Source organism: Protopterus annectens, chromosome 14.part0 (genome assembly GCF_019279795.1).
Source record: "Protopterus annectens isolate FY-2018-M chromosome 14.part0, PAN1.0, whole genome shotgun sequence".
Taxonomy (NCBI): domain Eukaryota; kingdom Metazoa; phylum Chordata; order Ceratodontiformes; family Protopteridae; genus Protopterus; species Protopterus annectens.
Genome location: NC_056748.1, coordinates 413473790 through 413497425, shown reverse-complemented (window position 1 = coordinate 413497425; position 23636 = coordinate 413473790). Strand labels below are relative to the sequence as shown.

General features: G+C 37.3%; 1 protein-coding gene across 1 annotated transcript in view; it reads right to left on the bottom strand.

Moving 5' to 3' along the window:
- The window catches only part of ADAM12 (ADAM metallopeptidase domain 12), a 2765134-nt gene that overhangs the window by 1914676 nt on the left and 826822 nt on the right, over positions 1 to 23636 (bottom strand). Inside the window, exon 3 of the mRNA XM_044056180.1 lies at positions 7767 to 7840. Coding sequence (XP_043912115.1) covers positions 7767 to 7840 — 74 coding nt within the window. The remainder of the gene's footprint in view (positions 1 to 7766; positions 7841 to 23636) is intronic.

Here is a 23636-nt window from a genome sequence, read left to right as displayed (position 1 = left end):
GTCTGTGATCCGAGTGATTACAGGACTGGTGCCAGACCGAAAGACACACAGGGTCATTTGAATTTTTTGGACAGACTGCCGGCACCTGTCAAGAAGAAAGGGGTATGGAACCGTTCCCGCAGCGAGGACAGGGCGTACAACAAGAGGAGAAAGCTGCTGCACTGACTGTTAAGCAAGATACTGGTATTGTTTTTAACCTTTCATCTTACAGTTTATCAGAAGATGAGTGTTTTGTTTTAAATAAAGGGCTGACATTTGTGCCCAGTAGGGCCTGTGTATATAATGACATCATTATGGACCTTATGGTTTTTTGTCGCAGCTTAGTTTTGAAACAGATTTTTGGAGGGGATAACCCGAGTACTATCATGCTAAGGCAGCCTAGCGGTTTTGTCCCCCCTTTCTCACCCGCTATGAATTTATTCATTAATGCTTGTGAACAAGATCTGATGTGCTATTTTCAGGAGGGGACACACGGTAGATTTTATAATCTGAGTCCCACACAGAGACAAGCTCTATATGATCTTGGGAATAACGCAGATATTACTATCAAAATGGCTGACAAGGGGGGTGCTGTAGTGATACTGGACACCTCCTGGTATGAAAGTAAGTTGTTAGGATTGTTACAGAATGTTGATACGTATACCCCAATTAATCCTTTAGGCGTGAAAGGGATTATAGATAGAGTACACAACAATTTACGGCTGTTTTTGGATAGTAAACTGATTAGTGAAGATTTGTTTAAATTCCTTATGATAGAGAAGCCAGTGACACCTATATTCAAAGCTCTACCAAAAATACATAAATGAGAAACTGACCCACCTCTCAGACCCATAGTGTCTGGTAGAGGCTGGGTGACAGAAAACATTTCAATTTGGTTGGAGACGGAGTTAAGGCCATACCTAGTCAGATTGGATAGTGTGCTTTTAGATACAGGCCACTTTTTGAAATACTTAGGGGCCTATAAATTGGATCAGTTTGATGGTGTGTTACTTATGGTAACTATGGACATTCAGAGCCTGTTTACTGTCATAGGCAATGATTATGGGATACGAGCCATTTCTGAACTTTTGCAGGAGTTAGGCGTCACTACACTGAAGATTGATACCATAGGAGGTTTGCTTGGTTTGGTACTGAATAATAATGTCTTTATAGGTGTAAATCAAGCATATAGGCAGGCACAGGGGGATAGCCATGGGCACCCCCTGTGCCAACACCTATGCTAATCTTGTTTTGTCCTTCTGGGAGAGGAGTATGGTATTGAACAACAATTCATGGAAAGGTCATATCAAGATCTATAAGCATTTTGTGGACGATATTTTTATTCTTTGGGATGGGGACGATAACTCTTTAGCTGATTTAGTCTCCTACCTACATACCACTACATCATTTTTAAGGTTCACGGTTAACAGCTCATGCACACAGATTGACTTTTTGGATGTCAAGGTACAGTTGACAGAAAATGGCTTTTCATCCTGTTTGTATAGAAAAGACTGTTGGAAGAATACCTTGCTTTCTTATGATAGCATGCACCCTCGACACATATTTCCCAACATAGTGCAGGGACAGGTTGCTAGGATTTCTAGAATCAGCAATGATGATGCATGCTTCGAGCAAGAGTTGGTGACCCTGAAGGACTGTTTTCATACCAGGGGTTATGATGGGAAATTGGTGAACAACAGGATGGAGTTTGGTAGAAATTACAGGAAGGATAGGTATAAACCATGGCTGAGAACCATTGATACAGGCACAGGCTCACAACATGACAGGGCCAGTGGACATGATTCTAGGTTGACACTAACTTATGGCAGTAATATAGGTGATGTTTGTGCACTGATCAGAGGGAATTGGAACATTTTAACTAGTGATGTAAGTTTGAAGGGTATGCTAGGTGATAAACCGGTTTTTAGATATAAAAGAAATAAAAACTTGAAAGATTTACGTTGTAGGGATAAGACAAGGACCAGTATGGATAATCTGGCCATCACTAAACAGGGCACTTTTCCATGTGGGCTATGCAAGGCGTGTGCTTATGTAGATAGTAGGGGTGTTTTTGTACATCCAGTGACTGGAAGATTGTTTGATTTGAAAGGGAGAGCAACATGTAGAACCACTGATGTGGTTTATTTGGCTGAGTGTCAATCCTGCACAAGTTTTTATGTGGGCAAGACCAACTGCATGTTTAAAGTTAGGGTCTTGCAGCATCTCTCTTCGATTAGAAATGGAGACACACGCAATGCATTATATAGACACTTGGCAGCTCATCCTACACATAGTTTTAAGTTTAAAGTGATAGTGAATGTGAAGTTGAACAAAAGAGGGGGAGACATTAAACAATTAACAGAGATAGCTGAATCTAAATGGATAATTGAGTTTATGGCACACAGGAGTCCTGGGCTTAATGAAGTCATTCCTATGAGACCCGCCCTTAAGAACAGGCGGGTTTTTTACTGATTTTTACTGACTTTCTATTGGTTTGTACTTGTTTTAAAATGTTTGGTTTTTGGGAGATGCTTTATCTGATGAAGGGCAGAGGCCCGAAAGCGCTCATCACTTGTATGTCTATTTTTAATAAACAGAAGGAGTTGGTATTCGAGCAGTGTCCAGTCTTATTGGTTTTTGGATATTTACTTTGGTTTATTTGACTGGACTTTGGTGAGGCACAGAACATTGTTTTGTTTTTCATTTTTAAATATTCACCGTCTAGAACACATACTACCTACCTGGGTATTTTTTTTTTTTTTGTGAGTGTAAGATGTAGCTGTTAGATCTGCTATGTGTTTAGCAATTCTTTTGAATAACTTGTGCTCCAGAGGTTTTTTTTCCTTCATTGATTTACTGTTTAAATGCTGTATAAAGTACAGTTATGCAAGTAAATGTATTATAACTGTGGATGTTCACATGATCACACTGCAATATTCTTAAACTATATGGATCATATTCTACATTATATCTTATTCACGATATAACCCATATAAGTAAGGCTACTGCAGCACTTATCAATATAAGTAACATTTTTGTTTATTTTGTTGTCTTATGGGGTTATTTGTTGTATGTAGCTTGAAGCATTTAGGTTGGTATAAAGATATTTTTTTGGGGGTTGATTTATTAAAGCAAGCAGATTATTTTAACAAGCCAGGCTTGAGTCTGCTTTCGGTTCTTGTGATAGGAAATCTTCCCCTAAAACATTTATAAGGGTTGCACAATATCATAGTGCCTAGGAAGACAGCCATAAGTAACCAATGAAGACTTAATTTCCATATGTAACATTTTTAGCTAGTTTGAAGTTTATAGCATGAATCTGGATGAGGCATTCCTGAATTTTTTGCTGTGTTCCATTTCTTTATAAGACAGATATTTAAAGCAGGCATGCTTATATTTAGCCTATTCCTTGGACTGCAATATTAGCTTTATGTCATGTAAGGCCACCTGAATAAGTATGATAACACAAAAAGTGATTGCAGGTAAAACAAAGTGGTAATTTTTTCACCAGATGTTTTATGTTGTCGCATCTCTCCTGGAAATTTCCAAAATAATTTATGTTTTAAGAATCATCCCACGTATTTTAAGCACATCTGTGTCTAAATACAAGAAAAATATATTCCTTGTAGAAAGCTTAAAAGAAAGACTCAGTTTTGGCGATACTTAATATTCTACCCCCATAATTTGAAAACAGTGATTTCTGTTTGGCAGATTATGATAACAGGCAATATTTTTGTTCCCCATTTTAAATGCACATTTCTGTGATTAAAGGCATTTTTCAGTCTGGGTTCGACAACGACCATAATATGCAGTCAATGTATACAGTCAGTAAAACTGAGACACAAGGCTGCCTAACATATAGCTCCATGGTTCCTATTAATTTTGTTTTACACATTAGGCTACTTGGGTGGCTCTCAGTGTAAATAGTATTCAGATATGCAAGCAGTATTTTCCTTATGTCCAGTGGCTTTATGACTCACTGCTGGCTGCCTCCAGTTTAGCCACAACTATGACTTGCAAATAAGTTTAACATTTTGTGAATCATACTTAGTAATATATTTTTATATATGCAATGCTGCTTGGTTAATAGGGATTTTGGAAATAATTTAACACTCTTCCACTTTCTTCTCATGATAACAAAAAACAACAGTAACACATCATTGCTAACCACCATGCCCCTACATGATCTCAGCAAACCACAAGGCATATCTAAACAAATTGACATTACTCACTATAGAGCCCAACATTATGCTATTGGGTTACTTCATCTACCCCTCAATAATTATTAATTGGGGAACTTATACTATTGCGCATCAGTATTCACAAAGATTTGTGGAATTAATTAATGCCAGCTCCTTAGACCAACTAGATAAAATCACAGTGAGAGGCTAAAAAATATTGAACCGTGGCTCCCGTCAGTCTAGTCCCCCTCTACTCAACACTTATAGATAAGAAATCATTACTGAAATCTGACCACAGTGTAAATGTACTTGATTAAATTCAAGCACCCTCCTGAACATGATGAGCCCATTTTACATGCAACCTTGTCCACAGATAGATTATTTTCCCCACCTAGAGGATTGCACCAAGGCCTTAGTCCTTATAAGGCAAAAGTCTTGATTGCTCTCTCCAAGGTCAAAAGCAGTAGCTTCATGGGCCTGGATAATGTGTGAGGCTGTCTTTTTGTCAAAACCAAACACAGTACTTCAGACTTAAGTCTATAGACTCTCAGATTCTCCACTGGATTTGTACCAGAAGTATGTAGAACTACTGCAGCCATCCCAGTTCACAAAGGGGGATCCACTACTGATCCTGAAAACTACAGATGCTTTAGCCTTGCCAGCCTTGTCTTTAAGGCAATGAAGTGAATCATTATGGAACTCATTGACAAAGACAAATGTAATCTTCAAACTGTAAACCAAAATCAGTTTGGGTTTGTTGAAAGCAGAACTCTCCTCATAAGCCTGGTGGACTTCTTTGAGCGAGTCACTGAGGGATTGTATTCATGCAAATTGGTTCACACTGCATATTTGGACTTGGCCAAAACCTTATATACCATTACACATTCTGGCATTGTTCAATCAAGATAAATGCCATCCCCTTGTCAACCACTGGAATACAAACCATATTACTGACAGAAGCAAGTCTATTAGTGTTGGAGGAACACTATCAGCTAAAAGAGTAGTTACCATCAAGTACTCCAGGGATCTGTAATGGGACCTCACCTCTTTGGTATATACTTCTCTGACATTAAAACCAAAGTAATGCCCTATGGTTGAACAGATCTGCTGATGATGACAAACTAGGAGGTGTCATAAACACCCCAACTGACTACTGGATTCTCCAGAAGGTCCTAGCAGGCACTGTCAAGTGTTGTGTAGAGTACAGTCTCAAACAAAATGCCAAGAAATGCATCATTGTGTCCTTTGGTGAATGAGGTCTCCTACGTTCCTATATCATAGGTAAGACCCACCTGAAAGCTGACTGTCAGAGACTTGGGCACTTACTTTGACAATTAACAATCCTTTAACTACCACGTTACTGCTGCTGTTAGAAAGTCATTTTATCTAGCCAGATTAATCACTAGCATTATATCTTCTAGATTCAAGGAACTAATCATCACCTTCTGCTCTGTCCTTACCAGGCCACTTATAAAGTATACTGCCCCCTTTGATATGTTCTTATCTAAGCACATGAGAGACCACTGCATTTTTTTTTTACTGAGGCAATCAAGATCTTGTCTTCTTTGAACTACCCTGACCGCTTTAAAGTGCCCTCGCTCTTTTCTGTATCTTATCAACTTATGAGAAGGGACCTCTGCCTAGACTACAGGATCAGGTCTTCTGCAACCTGTTTGCATCCACAAAATTAATAACATTCTAATCATCAACTCAAGGGACTGGATACTCCACCACAACTGAGACAGGACCTGCTGGTACTATAGATATCATCACACAATATGCCTCTTTTTTGGACTCCCCCTATATATAATGCATCACAATTAGTTCTCTGACTTTTTTTAAGCACAGACTTAACCAGTCATAAGTACACCTCCCCAGTCTGGCCCTTCATGCAGTTATGGACATGGGAGGTAACAGTGTCCAAAGTAAATCACCCTGCTGGAGAGCTGGTATTAATTCATGTCTTGGTAAATTCATTATGGAATTATGTGGCTCGGTTAAAAACAGTCCACTGGATCAAGAACCTGGTATCACCCTGAACATCATGCCTAATCTTTCTATTAAATGGCATTGTACAGGTGTACCTCATTTAGTGAATTTTTTATTGCATTATCAATACAGACCTTTTTGTTGTACTACCGCAACATAGTTTAAACAGCCACAAACTTTTTGTACCAACTTTCAGACTAGCACTTAAATATGTGGTGCGTTGCTGCATCTAAAATACTATTATACAGCCAAAGAGGCAGACAGTCCTTCATTAATACTATGTTAACACTGCTAATGCTAATTGGACTGTAAAATTTAATATGCCTTTAGTTCTTCTTCATCTCTTCATTTTCTGACTAATCAGTGAATCCAGTGTAGGATACAAAAGATACAAAGATACCCTTCTTTGGCCAGTACTGTAAAAGTCACTAAGCATCAGTATTGTTATTATGTTTACAATTCTCCACACTCAGTTAAATGAAGAAATAAACCTTGGTTAAACACAGATCTATATTTCTGCCATGACAGAGAATAAAGGAACAACGAAGCAGAAAACCCTTACCATTCCATTCCAGTGACAAAAATATGTCAGCTCACACAAATAATTATGTAAGTTTTCAAGAACTGTAAAGAAAAACTGTCTGATGAGTATGGCCTCGAACAAAGCAATCCAGGATTCTTATTTGGTATGTTCACTGTATTCATTCTTTTTGCATGGCTCCATGTCAACAAATATATTAATGGCTTTCTGTGGTGGTCATAGAGCTTTAATCTGGTTAACTGAAATTCTCATCATTATAAAGAATATAAGTGGTAGTTGATGGAATCTAATAGTTGTCAGAAGATACTTAAATGGGGTCAAATTCAACAATTAGTGCTCTATTATTTGAGTATGCATTACCGTTTGTCTGAAACAATATCAAAGACATTTATTCTATAAGGATGTAATTATTGAATCACTAATTAGAAGCTTTTATTATATATTTCAGCTAACATCTGTAATTTATATGCCCCTGTAAGCCACGCCTTACAGTGTAACTGAGACTAGATAAAAAAGAAAATTAACTACCCTGATTTGTTTCTACACTAAAATTATGCAAATAGCCCCTCCACCTGATTTTAAAGTACGTCATCCCTGCTTTTTAAATAATAATCCCAGCAAGCATGATCATGTGGGTATACTGGTAATAAATACCAAACGTGTTTATAATTTATACATGAAAACAAAATGCTGTTGCCAGGTGGAGTAATTTATTGAAGAATGCTTTAGTTTCTGTGTTTTTTTTTTTTTTTTTTTTTTTTTTACAAATAACAGGACTTGAAAAAGTTTGCAGAAAGCTACTTCTACAGTGATAAACCAGATAAAATAAATGCCTGCACTGTAATTTTCAGCAAACAAAGACATATACCTTTTCATCATAATTTCCACCAGGGAAGCACACAAAGCTATATATACTGCTGTCATACTGATGGAAATGTAAATGCTGCTCTGTGTTAAACCATGGCTTCTATGTTTCACATTACTTTATGTAAAGATATGCTTTGACGTCCAAGCGTCCACATAGTCTGAATATTTAATTACAGTTGACTCAATATCTGTAAAAGGTTGACACTTACTCATTTCTCTCCAAGGAGATAACAAGCTGTTCTCCTTCAACTTCCATTAGGATATTCAGCACTGCCGGGTGGATCTGAAGAAAAAAAAGATAAAGAAACATACAAAAGGGATTACATACCCTTGAAATAGTGGCAGTTAAGGATATGTACCTTCAAATGATTTCTTTAAAAAATGGCAGTAGAGTCCCTAATGAATCCTAAAACAACAGCTGGTAAACAAATCAGATTAAGTTACAGCTGAACGTATAACACTAACTCATCCTGATTATAACGTTATATAATCTTCACAGGATATTTGAAACTGGGATGTGATACTTTGCAGTGGCCATTCCAGCAGAAGTCATCTTAACTGAACACATATGCTTACTGGAGTGGAAATCCTGTCAGCTGCAAAGAAATGTAATGTGTTCACGTGGAGCTACAACTGTTAAACACTCCAAACTCCCTTGCACAATTACAGGGCTGCTTCTTTAGTAGCAGAGTTGCAGAACCCCATACACGTATGCTTACCTCAACCTCAGTCAGCACAGCAGAAGGGATCACACTGCTGCTTATCAGTGAATTAGTTTTGTCATGTGTTGATCCTGGCTTCTTCCATTTCATGGTTTATAAAGAGCAAAATAATGCCTCTGGAAACCCTTGAAAGCATTCCTGCTTGAACACAGATCTGCTGAACTTCAAAAACATCTATTGAAACTTACTTTACTTAGACATGAACATAGATGGCCTGAGACGCAGGTAACCTAGCCAGCCACTAAAGGCACCACTTGGTCGGGGGAGATTTTCCAACCTTTTTCTTTTTCACAATGAGCAGAAGTATACATGCTGTGACACATCTGCTGAATGAAGAGCAGTGCCCTGTAAGGAAAGTGTTGCACACTGCTTAATTTCTCCTCAGACCTACCCATGACATAGGTCATGTATCACACATACGTTGAAGCCTCAAAAACATTGTGATTTGTTGTCTAGATCATGGTGGGTAGGACTGAACAGACAGCCCATAAACATTCCATACTGTAGGGTGCTATCTGTGGTGACAGTACAGAGCGCAATGGTCATTTGCAAGCAGAGGCACCATGTGGATCTGCAATAGAATTCTTTGGTGAGGATGCATGCAGAATAGTGTAGGTTGTAGTAAGATTTTTTTTTAACTCTGGCATGTAGCAATAAGATATTGTGGGTGGTGAACTTTACCTTATAGTAGTCCCTGATTTCAAAGAATGTCCTTGATTTTGTCTAATATTTTATTCTTAATAAAATGTTTGTTTTGCTGGCAAATCATTGAAGACTAAGTAATAACAGACATTTGAATTTCAAACTTTATATCCCTTATAGAAATGCATTCTAATGTAAAATATGCTATTCTAACAACATTTTAAGCATATAAGAATCTTTCCCACCCATTATTTCCTGGCTTGGGTTCTGAGAGCAATGTGTCTAAATTTATATTTGCAGCAAATAAGAGGGAAACTTTATGCAGTAGCTGGCTAACCATGTATGGGAAATGGACTTAAGAGGGAAACTTTATGCAGTAGCTGGCTAACTGTGTATGAGAAATGAACTTCAGATAAATTTACTGTGGCTGCTGTAATTTTCTAATTATTTTTACTGCAATCAGACATCTGAGGTGCAAACAAAGTCCCTGTAATTGCTGGATATGGGGGTGATCTGTTGATGAAAATACCTGACCCTGGCCTGCCTTTTTTTTTTTTTTGCATAAATTAAACAATCATTATTTGCAGGCTAATGTGCACTTGTGCAAAACAAATGGGAATACCTTACTGTGGCTGGTTACAGTGTGTTTGAGGAAACAGAATTAAATAACAGCAACAATAATATTTTTTCACTGTAAACACGGAATATTTAATAAAACATGTGCTTTTGTCTTATACCTGACGTACAAACAGTCATTCATAAGACTGTATAACCTGATGAAAATGATTTGAACACTAATATAAACAAATGACATGACTGAAATATCCCAATGAATTACTGAAAAAGTCTTATACCATAAATACATGACATCCTACATGTTTTTTTTTTCAAGTTATAACTTGCTGAAGAGCAAGACAGAATGTGGGGAAAAAGTAGCAACATGGATATTGTTAGAAGACCAAAACATGTTGAAAATAGGGTGCGGTACACTTGGGGGTGCAATGAAATCCAGTCTCTAGGGCTCCATTTTACCCAACACAGGCCCTGGATATGAGTAAGAAAGTGTGAAATCCAGTCTCTAGGGCTCCATTTTACCCAACACAGGCCCTGGATATGAGTAAGAAAGTGTATGATTTGTTTCCTTTTCTGTCAGTAAAAAGTTGAGAAATAACACATCCTTATCTGAACATTAACAATGAGACAGTCTTTCCAGCAATTAAAAAAGAAGAGTTGTACAATGAATAAAATTAAGTTCCTGGGAGGGGGTAGGTCTCCCTTGAAGGCATGCAAGTTGTGATGAAATGGAGCTATGAGACTCTAAATATTCTTTCCTGTACTGGCCATTCTATTTGAAAACTGACTAATCTTGGACTCCAAACTTGGGGATCCAGAAATTAAAAGATAGACAAACAAACAAACATAATGAAAATAATAAACACATCTAGGTGAAATTTAAATTGCCTCTGGAAGGAAAATTTAACTAGAGTTCAGTCTTGTGTATCCAGTGTTTCTCATCTGTTCCCATTTGCTGTTTTATTTATTTTTTTTTTACCAGGAAAGTCTAACTTGGTAGAACTCATTTTCAGCAGACGCCCGGGAGAAAAGCTCCATTTGCGTACATTGCATTATACTAAGTTCCAGTTAAACACACATTAGTTACACTTCTATTTACATTTTAGTTACATTCTAAGATGTTACAGAGGTAGAATTACTAAAGAGAAAGCCCACGTGCAACTTAATGGATTGTACAGACAGCAGTTATGTGTGAAAATTGTTTTGTCATTTCAGTGAGAGGTGGAGAGTATTCTGATTAAGGAGAGTGTTTGGAGGATTTGCAGGGTATTATCATGGTCCTTTTATTCTGCCACTACAGATATATGAATATATCCTTTTGTTTTTTAGTGCATTATACTTATCATTTAGGTCAAAGCTGGCAGCTACAAAGTGTTCTAACAGAAAGCTCTTAAGTTCTAACACTTACTGTAAAGCAATGCTTCATCACATCTGTTCAAACGTCTCCCATCTGCTATTGCTTGAAAATGCAATTCTTGAATAATTCATGATGTTTAACGCCTCTCTGTACCTCATGCTGCTTGTCGCCTCTATTAACCAGAAGGAATTTTTATGGGCCACTACTTTACTGACATTGTTTCTATATTCAAAGATATTAAAATATCTAGGCAGTATCTTTCTCTTTGGGTTTGCATCATTTAATTTGCTATGCAGTGCACTGATGTATTGTTTTGTCTATGTACTCTTTTACTAAAAATCTGAAATCAAACAAGGATAGATGACCATACAAAGATGCCAAGAAAAAAAGCAGATCTATTAAGTGTACCGGAATGTTGCAGGCAGTTTCATTCGCACCACAATCCTAAGGCAGCGTTTACTAGTGATCTGTGCAGTAGTTAAAACAACTTATACTGTCTGAAACAATCTGATACTTAATCAATGCACAAGTTTTCATGTCTTGTTTCTATGTTATTCCTATGAAATATGTCATTAAAACCTACCTTTATTTCTCTTGCCTCTGCACTAATTTAATGTTTATATCCTTATATCAAGGACCTTATTCTGTTTGTCTGTAAGGAACACACTATATTCTGACTACTGTTTTTCAGACTTCTGCTCCTTCTGGTCACTTTTTCATTTTGCTGATAGTTTATTTCATCATCTGCTTTGCCATGGAATTTTGAAAAAATCTGCTATCATATGCAAATTTTCTCCAAGTGAATGGGTAAAAGTTATTCATGAGCAACCCGAGAAGAAACAATGATTTGCCGTACTAAATGTGTATAACACTCCACAAAAGCACTTGCAGCACATAATAAGTGCATTAAATATAGTTTTGTTGGGGATTTGTTTCACCCAAGTTGCTTCTTCCCACATTCTTCCAGTCCCACCCAAATAATACTGGAAAGTTGTACACCATCTGAGAAAGGGAAATTGATTAAAGGTTAAATGACATTCTGAAAGTAGCTGTATCATAAATATACCACTTAGCATTCAGACCTGACTCCATATAGCCAAATGTGAACATTTGATGATTTTACAACAGCTTTAAAAGGAAAGGAAAGCAGAAAGGAATATACTTCTGTAGGAAAATTTTTGCATTCACTGTTTCTATTACATGTCAACCATTTTGACCGCTGTCTGCTTTCTATTCTTTTTTCTTTTTATGACAATGCTCCCAGTTTCTTAGAAGTACCTTTTTACTGTAACAATATAAGTCACAATGCACAGAGAGTGTTGTAGAATGCTGTATTTTATCCATCAGGCATAAAACCATAAAGCACTGACAGCTACTTCTTATTCTTGCAAGAGATAAAAGTGCGATATTTGTCTGTCAAGTCTTTTGTGTCAAAAAGTAGGGCTAGAAAGTTTGCCTGCAGACTAATGCCTTTCAGCAATTCTACGCACATTTCTCTGATCAGAGCTTCCATTATAAAGCAGGTGAGTGTACATTTTCTCATTTATTTCTTTTCCTTCAGCTACTGCCATGAAATATGCCACCTTAGAGTTCAATTAAGCTACGATCTAGACTGTGCTAGTCAGTACTAGAGAATACTATACTATGGTATTTATCTAGTACATAATACAACATACTATACTTGTACTAGAGTAATTAATCATACTGAAATGATGAGACCCTATGTACACTTGTTTGTAGAAAAGCTGCATTTCCAATCCGTTGGCTGATTGTATATAGATTCTAAAATAAGTCTACCTGTTAGGAAATAAGAACAGAAATGCAGACTGCACATTTTCATACTTCACCTTCACTCGTCTTTCTCCAGCAGAGAGAAGATACTACATTACTTTCTGGAGTATACTGCAAACTGCAGAGCATAATGGAAATGTAGTAGGAGTGGGCCATGGTCTCACACATTTCATGTAGTATATGTACAAAATAACCTCTTAGGAAGTCTCACTTCTCCTTTTGTACATCTAAATGTGGTATAACTCTATGTACAACAGTTAACCCTCATAAACGCAAACATAAAATAAATAAAAAATAAAGATGAGCCTGAGGTAGCACAATAAACCAGCCAATGCAGATAAAGTGGAAGCAGCTTAATATTAGATCATTATCATTTATCTTTACTTGTTCAACTGAGAAAAAAAAAAGAAAAGGCAAACCTACTAAGAAATACAATATCAGGACATGACTAAGGTAAACATCTATAGCAGTACTTAATATCTATAAGGATCATAACATACAAACAGCTCAAAAAAAATATTAAACTGATGGCAATTTAGCACAGCGTCTTAGCTATAATGCTTCATCTCCCTTAGACAGTTGTTAAAGTTAAAACACAAGAGTGCACTGGAAACTCAGATGTGATGAGTTCCATGTCTTTACTATGACTGTATATGTCTGTCATTACTACATAAACAAGAAGACTAGATGGTTACATTTAGCATTGGTTCTTCAATATTAATGTGAAAACATATCCCTTATTTGTTTACTTAGTCTTGTGTTTAATTTGCTTATGACCTCTTATGCATCTAAACCAATGCTTATACATACAAACTCTGTTGCACATAAAACACAATTTTAAAGGCTTCGTAGAATTTTGTGATATTTTGTACTTTTCTTGCTTTAATGTAACTGTCATCTACTTTCCTTCTTGCCCAAAAGAGCATTTGCTCCAAAATCTCTTACTATGCTAGTGAAATTTAACACTACAAACTGTCAAAACATTGCTCATTATTCTGAAACAATTGAATGTTTAGTTCACTGAAGCTTTGTGAACTTTCAAAAACACTTATCCACTAAATGAGCCAATGATAGCCACCATGATTTTATATATATATATATATATATATATATATATATATATATATATATATATATATATATGTATTTTTTTTTTAAGACTATCCTTGAAGCAATCAATCTTTTACATTTATCATGCATGCCAAGTGAAATTAATTAGCTTACATGCTGAACATAATAAAACCTTTAAAATAAAGTTATTTTCTCATGATTCATTTACTTACTGTCATCCTCTGTCTATCAGAGACATGGGGAGTCAGACTGGGGTGAATTTATGATTTCCCATTCAATGATCAAGGTTTTTTTTGAATAGGATAATAAAAGAAAAAGCTAGGAGTCCAACCATAAAACACTTTAGTGAAGCTTTCAAATCCACAAGATTCTTACATTGTTGATTTTATGTTGTGTTGAGAAAGAATCTTGTGGATTTGAAAGCTTCATTAAAGTGTCTTATGGTCGGACTCCTAGCTTTTTCTTTTAGTGGATTGACTTTTACTTGTTGGGGTTAATTTGAGTGCCTGCTAGAGGTTTTGATTTTTTTTTTTTTTTTGAATAGGGTCAGGGATTAACTCTGCTTCATGTAGATGGGGAGGTTATCCCATAGCACAGGGATCCTCTGAGACACATATCAGCCCCTCCAATATGTTCTATTTATGTCACAGAAAGTTCAGATCTTTGGATCTAGTCTTTCTGGTGCTGTTTGTTTGATGCAAGAGATCCATCAGAGCTGGAACTCAGGATGCCTTGTATTCTAAGCATAGATCACCTCACAGTACCATGTAGGAGAATGAGTATAGAGAAAGGAACTTAACGTGATCTGTAGAAGACAGAGTATTCGTACCCTGGATTCTCCTGGTGATGAATCTTTGAAGGAATTCCAACTGCTGCAAGTGCCTGGTTAGATACATGCCAAAGGGGGCATTGTACTCAATGACTAGTCTGATAAGTGAAGAGCAGACTTTGGACCTGAATGCATACCCTTGTTTACGAGCTGAGCAACATGGAATGATTTTCTTACTGTCTCAGCTGTGTGTTGGTCAAATGCCAGAGTACTTTCTATATATGTTCCCAGATCCCAAACTATGGGGTCAACTTTTAGGAGCATTTCATCATTGAAGTAATTTAGCTTGGGTCAACAATTTCCCAAAGAGCACTATAATACATTTCTTTGCACTGAGTTTTAATCTGAGGCTTTCACACCAGTCATTTGTTTGTGTTAGACTCTCTTGTTTTATATATGTGTTGTGGGGAGAATCTATGATAGCTCCCAATTTACAGTCATCTGTGAACTTGATGATTCAGAGGCCTTTGACATTAGTCTTGATTTCTAAGAAGTAGATGCCAAACAGGAGAGGATCCAATATGGAGCCTTGGGGTACTCTGCTAGTGACTGGTCTCTTGGTGGAGGTGGCTGTTCTGACTCCTTGGGTCCTACCTGTGTTCAGCTGGCAATCTAGAGAGCTATATAAGGATTTAATCATAGTTATGAGAGTTTGTCAACACAACTTGAGTGGAGTATTGTATCAAACTCCTTTGCCAGGTCAAGGTAAGCAGTATTCATTGATTAACTCTCATTCACTGCCATGGTAACCCACTCAAAGAAGTCCACCAATTTAAGTAGACAAGACCTTCCCTTAAAATCAAACTGGGATGGGTCCACTGTCTGCAGGCTGCCAATGTCCTTGTTGATCATTTTCATGCTAATTCATTCCATGGCTTTGCATATTAGGCTTGTCATGCTGATGGATCTATAGTTCTCAGTGTAAGTTGCTGGTCTACCCTCATAAAGAGGGATGATAGTTATGGTCCTCCATTACCTAGTATGCAACCTGTTTTGAGGCTGCAGTTGAAAACTGACACAAATGGCCCTGCTAGGTCATGTTTTACGCTGTTTAGGAGGCAAATGGGGACACTGTCACGACCAGATGAAGCAGTGTTTTTTTGCCTTAGTGAGCATCTCCAGGGTCTGCTTCCTGCTGATAGTTGGGGGGTAAGCTAGAAGGGATTTCACAGGGGATATTGGGGAGGAGTGTATGTGGGGATGCAGTTAGAGCTAAATTTATCAGCCAATAGATTTGCTATGTCACCCTGGTTAGCAAATGCTGTGCCATTTACCACCAGTTCTGCACACTGCTGAGTATTACCTTCAAGGCTCCTGACATAACTGAAGAAGGTTTTGTGATTATCCTTAGCATGAGAGGCTAAAAGGTAATACTCAGCAGTGTGGCTTTTGTTGGACTTTACTAGATCACTTAGTTTCTTGTTTACTTGAATCAGAAAGCTGTTGTGTCTCTAATAGTTGCTCTTTCTGATTTAGGGCATGACTTTTTCTTTTGTTACATAGATTGGTAAGGTAAGGATTCCACTGGTATGTTTTGTTTGGGTGTTAGATCTGAACTTATTCTGGTAGGTATGGCAGCCTGAATGCAGTCATTTACATGACTGTACAGGGTTTCTGTAAATAATTCTGCATAGGTAGTATTATTTTGTCTGTGTGTCATACATCAATGTGTTCAATGTACTGTGCATTTGTTCTCAGGATTTGGGGGAGCCATACATTTAGATTAACTGTCACTTAATAGGATGCAGTTTGCTTTAGAATAGTTCCTAACTGTTACTGGTTTAGTTGGGTTTTCTGGATTGATTTTTATTTTGAGGGAGAGAGTTTTGAAGAACTCCAATGCATCATCCTGTTTATCCAGCCTAGAGTTGTATTTGCTGCCAACGTACATCAAGACACCTCTGCATTTGGCCCCTATATGTGCTACTGTTGGTCTAAATGTATTGAAGGTACTGTAGCCTTCCACTGCCAGAGTACTTTCTACAGCTTTAAATCAAGTCTCAGGAAAAGCATGCTTCTAACATCGAGCAGTAACACATTAATGATGCTTTGATTTTTTTTTTATGTTGGTAGTTTTGTCATTTTGACATTGCAATAAAAGGATCTAAGGGGATGGATAAAGTTTTAGACAATATCTAAAATCCCAGGAGGAAGGGTTCAGACCATTCATGGTAAAGCAAAGTGGTCTGCTAACCAAGTCCTCCCATGAAAGATACTGTATTCCCCTGGAGTGACACTAGAAATGAAGACAATACCACCATTTGCATAAAGTACATGTCACCTGCTGACTCATGTCTCTTGTAATTATTACTATAAAGTCACCTATTTTACAGTATTCCATTGTGTTTCTTAATTTATGAACAAGCATTATGCAAAGCTTTATTTTATCTATGTATCTTGTATGTAATTGTGTTCAGTTTACTGTGTATTTTATGCATACTTGTTGCAATGTGTACTGCATCCTAATTGTTAACTTTTTGGACGTTTTCTCTCCAGGATTCAAGTAAAAACGGGTTTACAACTCAATCAGGCTTTCCTTATAAAGAAATGTGAATGAATGAATAAAAGAATGAGTGAACAAACACATAAAATAAAACAAAACAAGTAGTAGCTCACAGCCTAAATACTTTGTGCTTTACTATCATTGATCCCTTTTAACTTGGCAACATTGCACTTCTGACAAACTGCTATTCAATATACAGGCTTTTTCAATCACGTCTCAAGTTTTCTACGTGACATGTATTGTTCTCGAGGTAAATTAGAGCTTCCTTTTGTCAGGTGTATGTACTAAGACACAGACGTAACGTAAAATTAATCAACTTGTACTCAAGAAATGCATGTCACAAAGGCAAACATCTTGTTTTAATGACTACACTCTTGCAAACAGATATCATAGGAATAAATACATATAGCACAGATAAGGGTTTAGTATAAATAATTATTATATATAAAGAGTAATGTAGGAGGTTCAGAAAATGTATACGGTAAATTTTAATCAAAAGAAAATTGAAATGGAGTTAGGAATTGCCATAAAACTTCCAAATAGATTAAGTTAGTTAGCTAATCAACCGTGAATATAACCACTATTAACAGCATGGCAAATGCAGCAATAAATTTCATACTTAACTGCCTAACAGAACAGGATCCTGAACTCGTGCACACATAAAATAGATATATTTAACATCAGAGAAAAGATGGAATTTTTTTTTTACTTTTTAATTGCATTATTTATTTATTTGAGGGGAAGAGCTATGTGGACCGTTTATGGAACTGAATATTCCTGAACTTCTAGTAGAATTAGAAAGAACTTCAAAAGAAAATTATGAATGTAGTAGTAGTAGTTAAATATGCAATGGGGTTGGGGATTATGTGTATGAATATGAGAAAAAGAAATGTTCACTAATAACAGTAGCTATCTAACATGGGCTGGTCAATTACTTCAACAGCAAGAAAATGTGACTTGGAGACAGGTATGGCTGCAATGACAACAAATTCATTATCTTTTTACCATGACTCTGACATGAGTACTACCACTGTCAAACCTGAGTCCACTAACATTCTCCCTAGTAGCCTGTGTACTCCGTTAACAAAGGCACGCCTATACTTATACACACAAGCATTCGGTCACCAATGCTCACAAACACATATGCAAAAATACATCAACAAACAAGCCTTTCTACACTTAATCACACTGACTGAAGCACTCAAGCCATGCATTTGCATGCACAACCCAACACACGCAATCACATTCACAAACTCATATACACACACATATATCCAGGCTTTCAATTCTGAAGTTGTTCACCTTAGTGTGGCCATCCAGGCATAGTTACCTACATGCACACAAACACACACACACACATTCGTACAGTCTCTTTCAAAAGGAAATTATGAATGCAGTAATAGTTAAACAAATAAAGATATAATTATTTATCTTGATAAACTCAAATCAAGCAAAAGGCTGCAGGAGATAATGGATTAACAATAAAAGCAACTTCCTTCAGATTAATTTCTATTGAGTGTTAGAAGCATGCACACATACACATCTTAACATCCCCGCACTCACATCTTCACTGAACTTATCTGTCACTGTAAGTACTGCCATGGAAGTGAATCAATCACTGATGTGTCTTTATGTTAGTCCCTTTTCCAACCTAGAGTAAGATTTTACTCAGCCACAGAGATTTTTGTTGGAGGGGGGAGCACATGGCTAATTAGCATTAGGCACTTGGGTAGACAGAATGCTACATTAGCATGTGGCTTCTCTTGCAGGACTAATCTAATGTTAAGGCTGGCTCTCATGATGGGAAACATCAGTGGTAGAGCTCTTTCATCATTAGAAAGGCTTAGCATTGTAAAGAAACCTTCCACATCATACTAAACCTTTCCAAATACCAAGTTAAATGTAATCTGTGCTTATATTCCAGTAAAATATGAAAGCTTTTTAATAACTTCAAAACAGAAAATAATCAGAAACAAATAGTGGACAGACTTACAAAAGCTTGACAATATTTTGGATATTAAATATTTGCTACTGCGTATAAAAACTAATGGCTACAAACTGCTACCACCTATTACTGGCAGCTTTCATTCTGTCATACAGGCTGCCACACAGATTCCTCTCATTTGCAATACCAATACCGTTGTACAAGTATAATTATTTTCTCCATTACAAAAAAGCAAAATAATATATAGTTACTATACTTTAAGATACCATGCTCAGCGATAAAGACATATATAGCATGTGGACAGAGCTAAAAGACAGCACTTTCAAGCTTAAGGTAAAGTAGAAGGTTCCCTTAGTTAGTATGGAGCATTTCAGTTCTGCTGGCAATATACAATAAAAATACCAAAAATCTAATTGTAGTAATAACTATATTACTTAGGAAGTGGAAAGTATTGAAAAACAGACAAATGAAAGTCAAAATGAAAATACACACCAAAAAAGACCTGATCTGCGAGTATTTGATACATAATTGAAGGAACAATAGAACATTTTTATTTAAATATATTTACAAAGGTAGAGAAAATTAGTTTGCTATTGATTGCTTTCAAGTAAGAAAGATATACAGAGCCCACTGAGTATTGTAGACTTGTTTAGTAAGGAGCTAAAAATGATTTTAAAATCACTTCATACAAAAACCCTTTGAGATTACAGAAGATATGATTATTTATCTTGGTAAACTCGAATCAAGCAAAGGCTGCAGAAAATGATGGAATAACAATAAAAGCAACTCCCTTCGGATTAATTTCTATTGTGTGTCACAGTGTAATGCAAATACCCTCAGACTAGAAATATGCTATAGTTTATAAAAAGGGTAAATGTGACGGCACGGGACATAAATAAACAATTATGCACTCACCAGTCTAATATGCGAAAAATATGGGGTATTTTATCCTAAAACTACTTTTGGATCAATTAAGATGTACAGGTTAGTGGAACATCTAACAGCATGCATATGTTAAAGAAAGATCAGTACTCACCTCTTATAATTTTTTATTGTAGTGTCATTAAATCTTTAGAACAAAAAAAAAAATACAAACTGACATGACCTCTAGTGATTCAGAGCAGCCTTTGATTTGGTTGACCATAATTTATTATTGAGTAAACTGTCAAATATGGAATTGGAATTTCTAGGCTACTTCTAATATGAATCTGGGAAATGCTGAGTGGGTGAAAGCAATAGAAAAAATTAAAAATAAGTCATTTTATAGTAATGGGTTATGATCAAGTGTAACACGGGATCAATACTTGGCCCATACTGGTTTACTTTGAACAATCCTGATCTATTTCTGCCAGGGCATATTTTTTGTATCATTTGATCTGGCAGTTTATTTTTGCAACTTTCTGCCCCCCCCCCCCCCCCCCCATGCTTGCTGACTATCAAACCATCTCTTGATCCATCATCCCAGTCATTCCCTTCACCAAGAGACAGCAATCTGAAAGGGGATAATCATCCAGGCAGCCAATAGGGATGGTTCGGTTTTTTATGTTTTCTCCCTGACCATAACATCAAGCATATCAAGCAGAGTAAGGAGGATGTGTAATGGGCTGTCTAACAGTACCGAGGATATCCCCCTTATGTCCTCAGTGGGGTGCTGTCTCCAAGCAGACCTGCCCTTTCCTTCTGGCTTAAACGGTGGTTTCTCTCATTTCTCTGTGTGCTTCTAGGTGCAAGGAACTCCCCCAGGAGAGGTTAGTGGGTTATATCCTTTCACTCCTCCCCCTGATTGTCTACACATTCCAGCACTATGGCTGTTAATCAAATCCTGGTTGAATCAGGACTCCGTTCTTTTGTGCCATGGAGCCACACCTAATTCAGAAAGTGTATTACAAATGGAAATGCTCAGCAATGATGCCAGGTTTGTTTGACTAGACTAATAAAATGAGCTGAATCCAAAAATATGGCAATAGGCAATGAGAAAACAAAACAGATGAGGACCTTTACTGGATTTACAGACTGCACATACCATGTCTGAGATAAATTTATTGAAAAAAGTCTAAATCTGGATTAATGATGGTCTTAATCTTGGCTATCGTATAGTGACATCATGAAGGAATGTAATAAATAACAGATTGCTTAAAGGTTCATAAGTAAGGCTTGCAGTACAGGGGGCCATTGAGGACCAAGCCCAAATTTCCAGCTGTCCCCAAGCACTGTTTGGTTAAGTGACTTAAACCAAAAGTTAGACTCCTAAAATGCCAAGCCAAGTATAAAAAGTTTAATTAAAGTGTAAAGCTTTCAGGTAACAACCCTTCTTCAGTGCAAAGATAAAATACAATACAATCAACTCACATTATAAAGCATTCATATAAAAATCATGTGACAGCCTCCAATCAAAAGATACTATCAAACAATTAACTGATTAAAAATAATCACAACTAAAATCAAATAAATATTAGTCCACAGCAAAGATGTTATAAGACACATAATGATCATCATCATCTTCTTTCGGCTGTTCCTGTTAGGGGTCGCCACAGCGGATCATCTGTTTCCATTTCTTTCTGTCCTCTGTATCTTGCTCTGTCACACCAACCACCTGCATGTCCTCTCTCACCACATCCGTAAACTTTATCTTAGGCCTTCCTCTTTTCCTGTTACCTGATAGCTTCATCTTTAGCATCTTTTTCCCAATATACTCAGCATCCCTCCTCAGCACATGTCCAAACCAACGTAATCTTGCATGTCTGGCTTTGTCTCCAAACTTTCCAACCTGGGCTGACCCTCTAATATACTTATTCCTAATCCTGTCCACACCCAGTGCAAATCTTAACATCTTTAACTCTGCCACATCCAGCTCTAACTCCTGCCTTTTTGTCAATGCCACTGTCTCCAACCCATGAACATAGCTGGTCTCACTACCCTCTTGTAGACCTTCCCTTTCACTCTTACCGGTACTCGTCTGCCACAAATCACTCCTGACACTCTTCTCCACCCACTCCATCCTGCCTGTACTGTCTTCTTTACCTCTCTTCCACACTCACCATTACTCTGAACTATTGATCTCAAGTATTTAAACTCATCCACCTTTGCCACCTCTACTCCTTGCATCCTCACCATTCCTCTATCCTCCCTCTCATTCACACACATATATTCTGTCTTAGTCCTGCTGATCTTCATTCCTCTTCACTCTAGAGTATATCTCCACCTCTCCAGGGTCTCCTCCACCTGTTCCCTAATCTCACTACAGATCACAATGTCATCTGCAAACATCATAGTCCATGGGGACTCCTGTCTGATCTTGTCTGTCAACCTGCCCATCACCATTGCAAATAAGAAAGGGCTCAGAGGTGATCCTTGATGTAATCCCACCTTCACCTTAAATGCATCCATCACTCTCACTGCTGTCACACTACCCTCGTACATATCCTGTACCACTTTTACATACTTCTCTGACACTCCCGACTTCCTCATACAATACCACAATTCCTCTCTAGGCACCCTGTCATATGCTTTCTCTAAGTCTACAAAAACACAATGCAACTCCTTCTGACCTTCTCTGTACTTCTCCATCAACACTCTCAGAGCAAACATTGCATCTGTAGTGCTCTTTCCCGGCATGAAACCATACTGCTGATCACTAATCATCATGTCTCTTCTTAACCTAGCTTCCACTACTCTTTCCCATAACTTCATGCTGATCAATTTAATCCCTCTATAGTTACTACAGCTCTGCACATTACCCTTATTCTTAAAAATCGGTACCAAAACACTTTTTCTCCATTCCTCAGGCATCCTCTCACTTTCCAAGATTTCATTAAACAATCTGGTTAAAAACTCCACTGCCATTTCACCTAAACACCTCCATGCTTCCACAGGTATGTCATCTGGACCAACAGCCTTTCCATTCTTCATCCTCTTCATAGCTATCCTTACGTCTTCCTTGCTAATCCATTACACTTCATGATTTACTATCCCCACATCATCCAACCTTCTCTCCCTCTCATTCTCTCCATTCATCAACCCCTCAAAGTACTCTTTCTTCTGCTAAACACACTCTCCTTGCTTGTGACTGTATTTCCCTCATTATCCTTTATCACCTTTACCTGCTGTACATCTTTCCTAGCTCGATCACTCTGTCTAGCCAATTGGTACAGGTCCTTTTCTCCCTCCTCAGTGTCCAACCTTTCACTCAACTCTTCATATGCCTTATCCTTAGCCTTCACCACCTCTCTCTTTGCCATGCACCTCATCTCCTTATACTGCTGTCTACTTTCTTCATCTCTCTGACAATCCCACTTTTTCTTTGCCAACCTCTTTCTCTGTATACTTTCCTGTACTTCCTCATTCCACAACCATGTCTCCTTGTCATCCTTCGTCTGTCCAGATGTCATACCAAGCACCTTTCTAGCAGTCTCCCTTACTCACTCTGCTGTAGTTACCCAGCTATTTAGTAACTCTTCACTGCCACCCAGTGCCTGTCTTAACTCGTCCCTGAATTCAACCTCACAATCGCCCTTTTTCAATTTCCACCATTTGACACAATATTATTATTATTTTCTTATCATTCTAGGCTTGGTACTCATTACAGGTTAGATTATAAAACTTATTATTTTCCTTTTATTCATATAACAAACATATTTCCTGTTCAC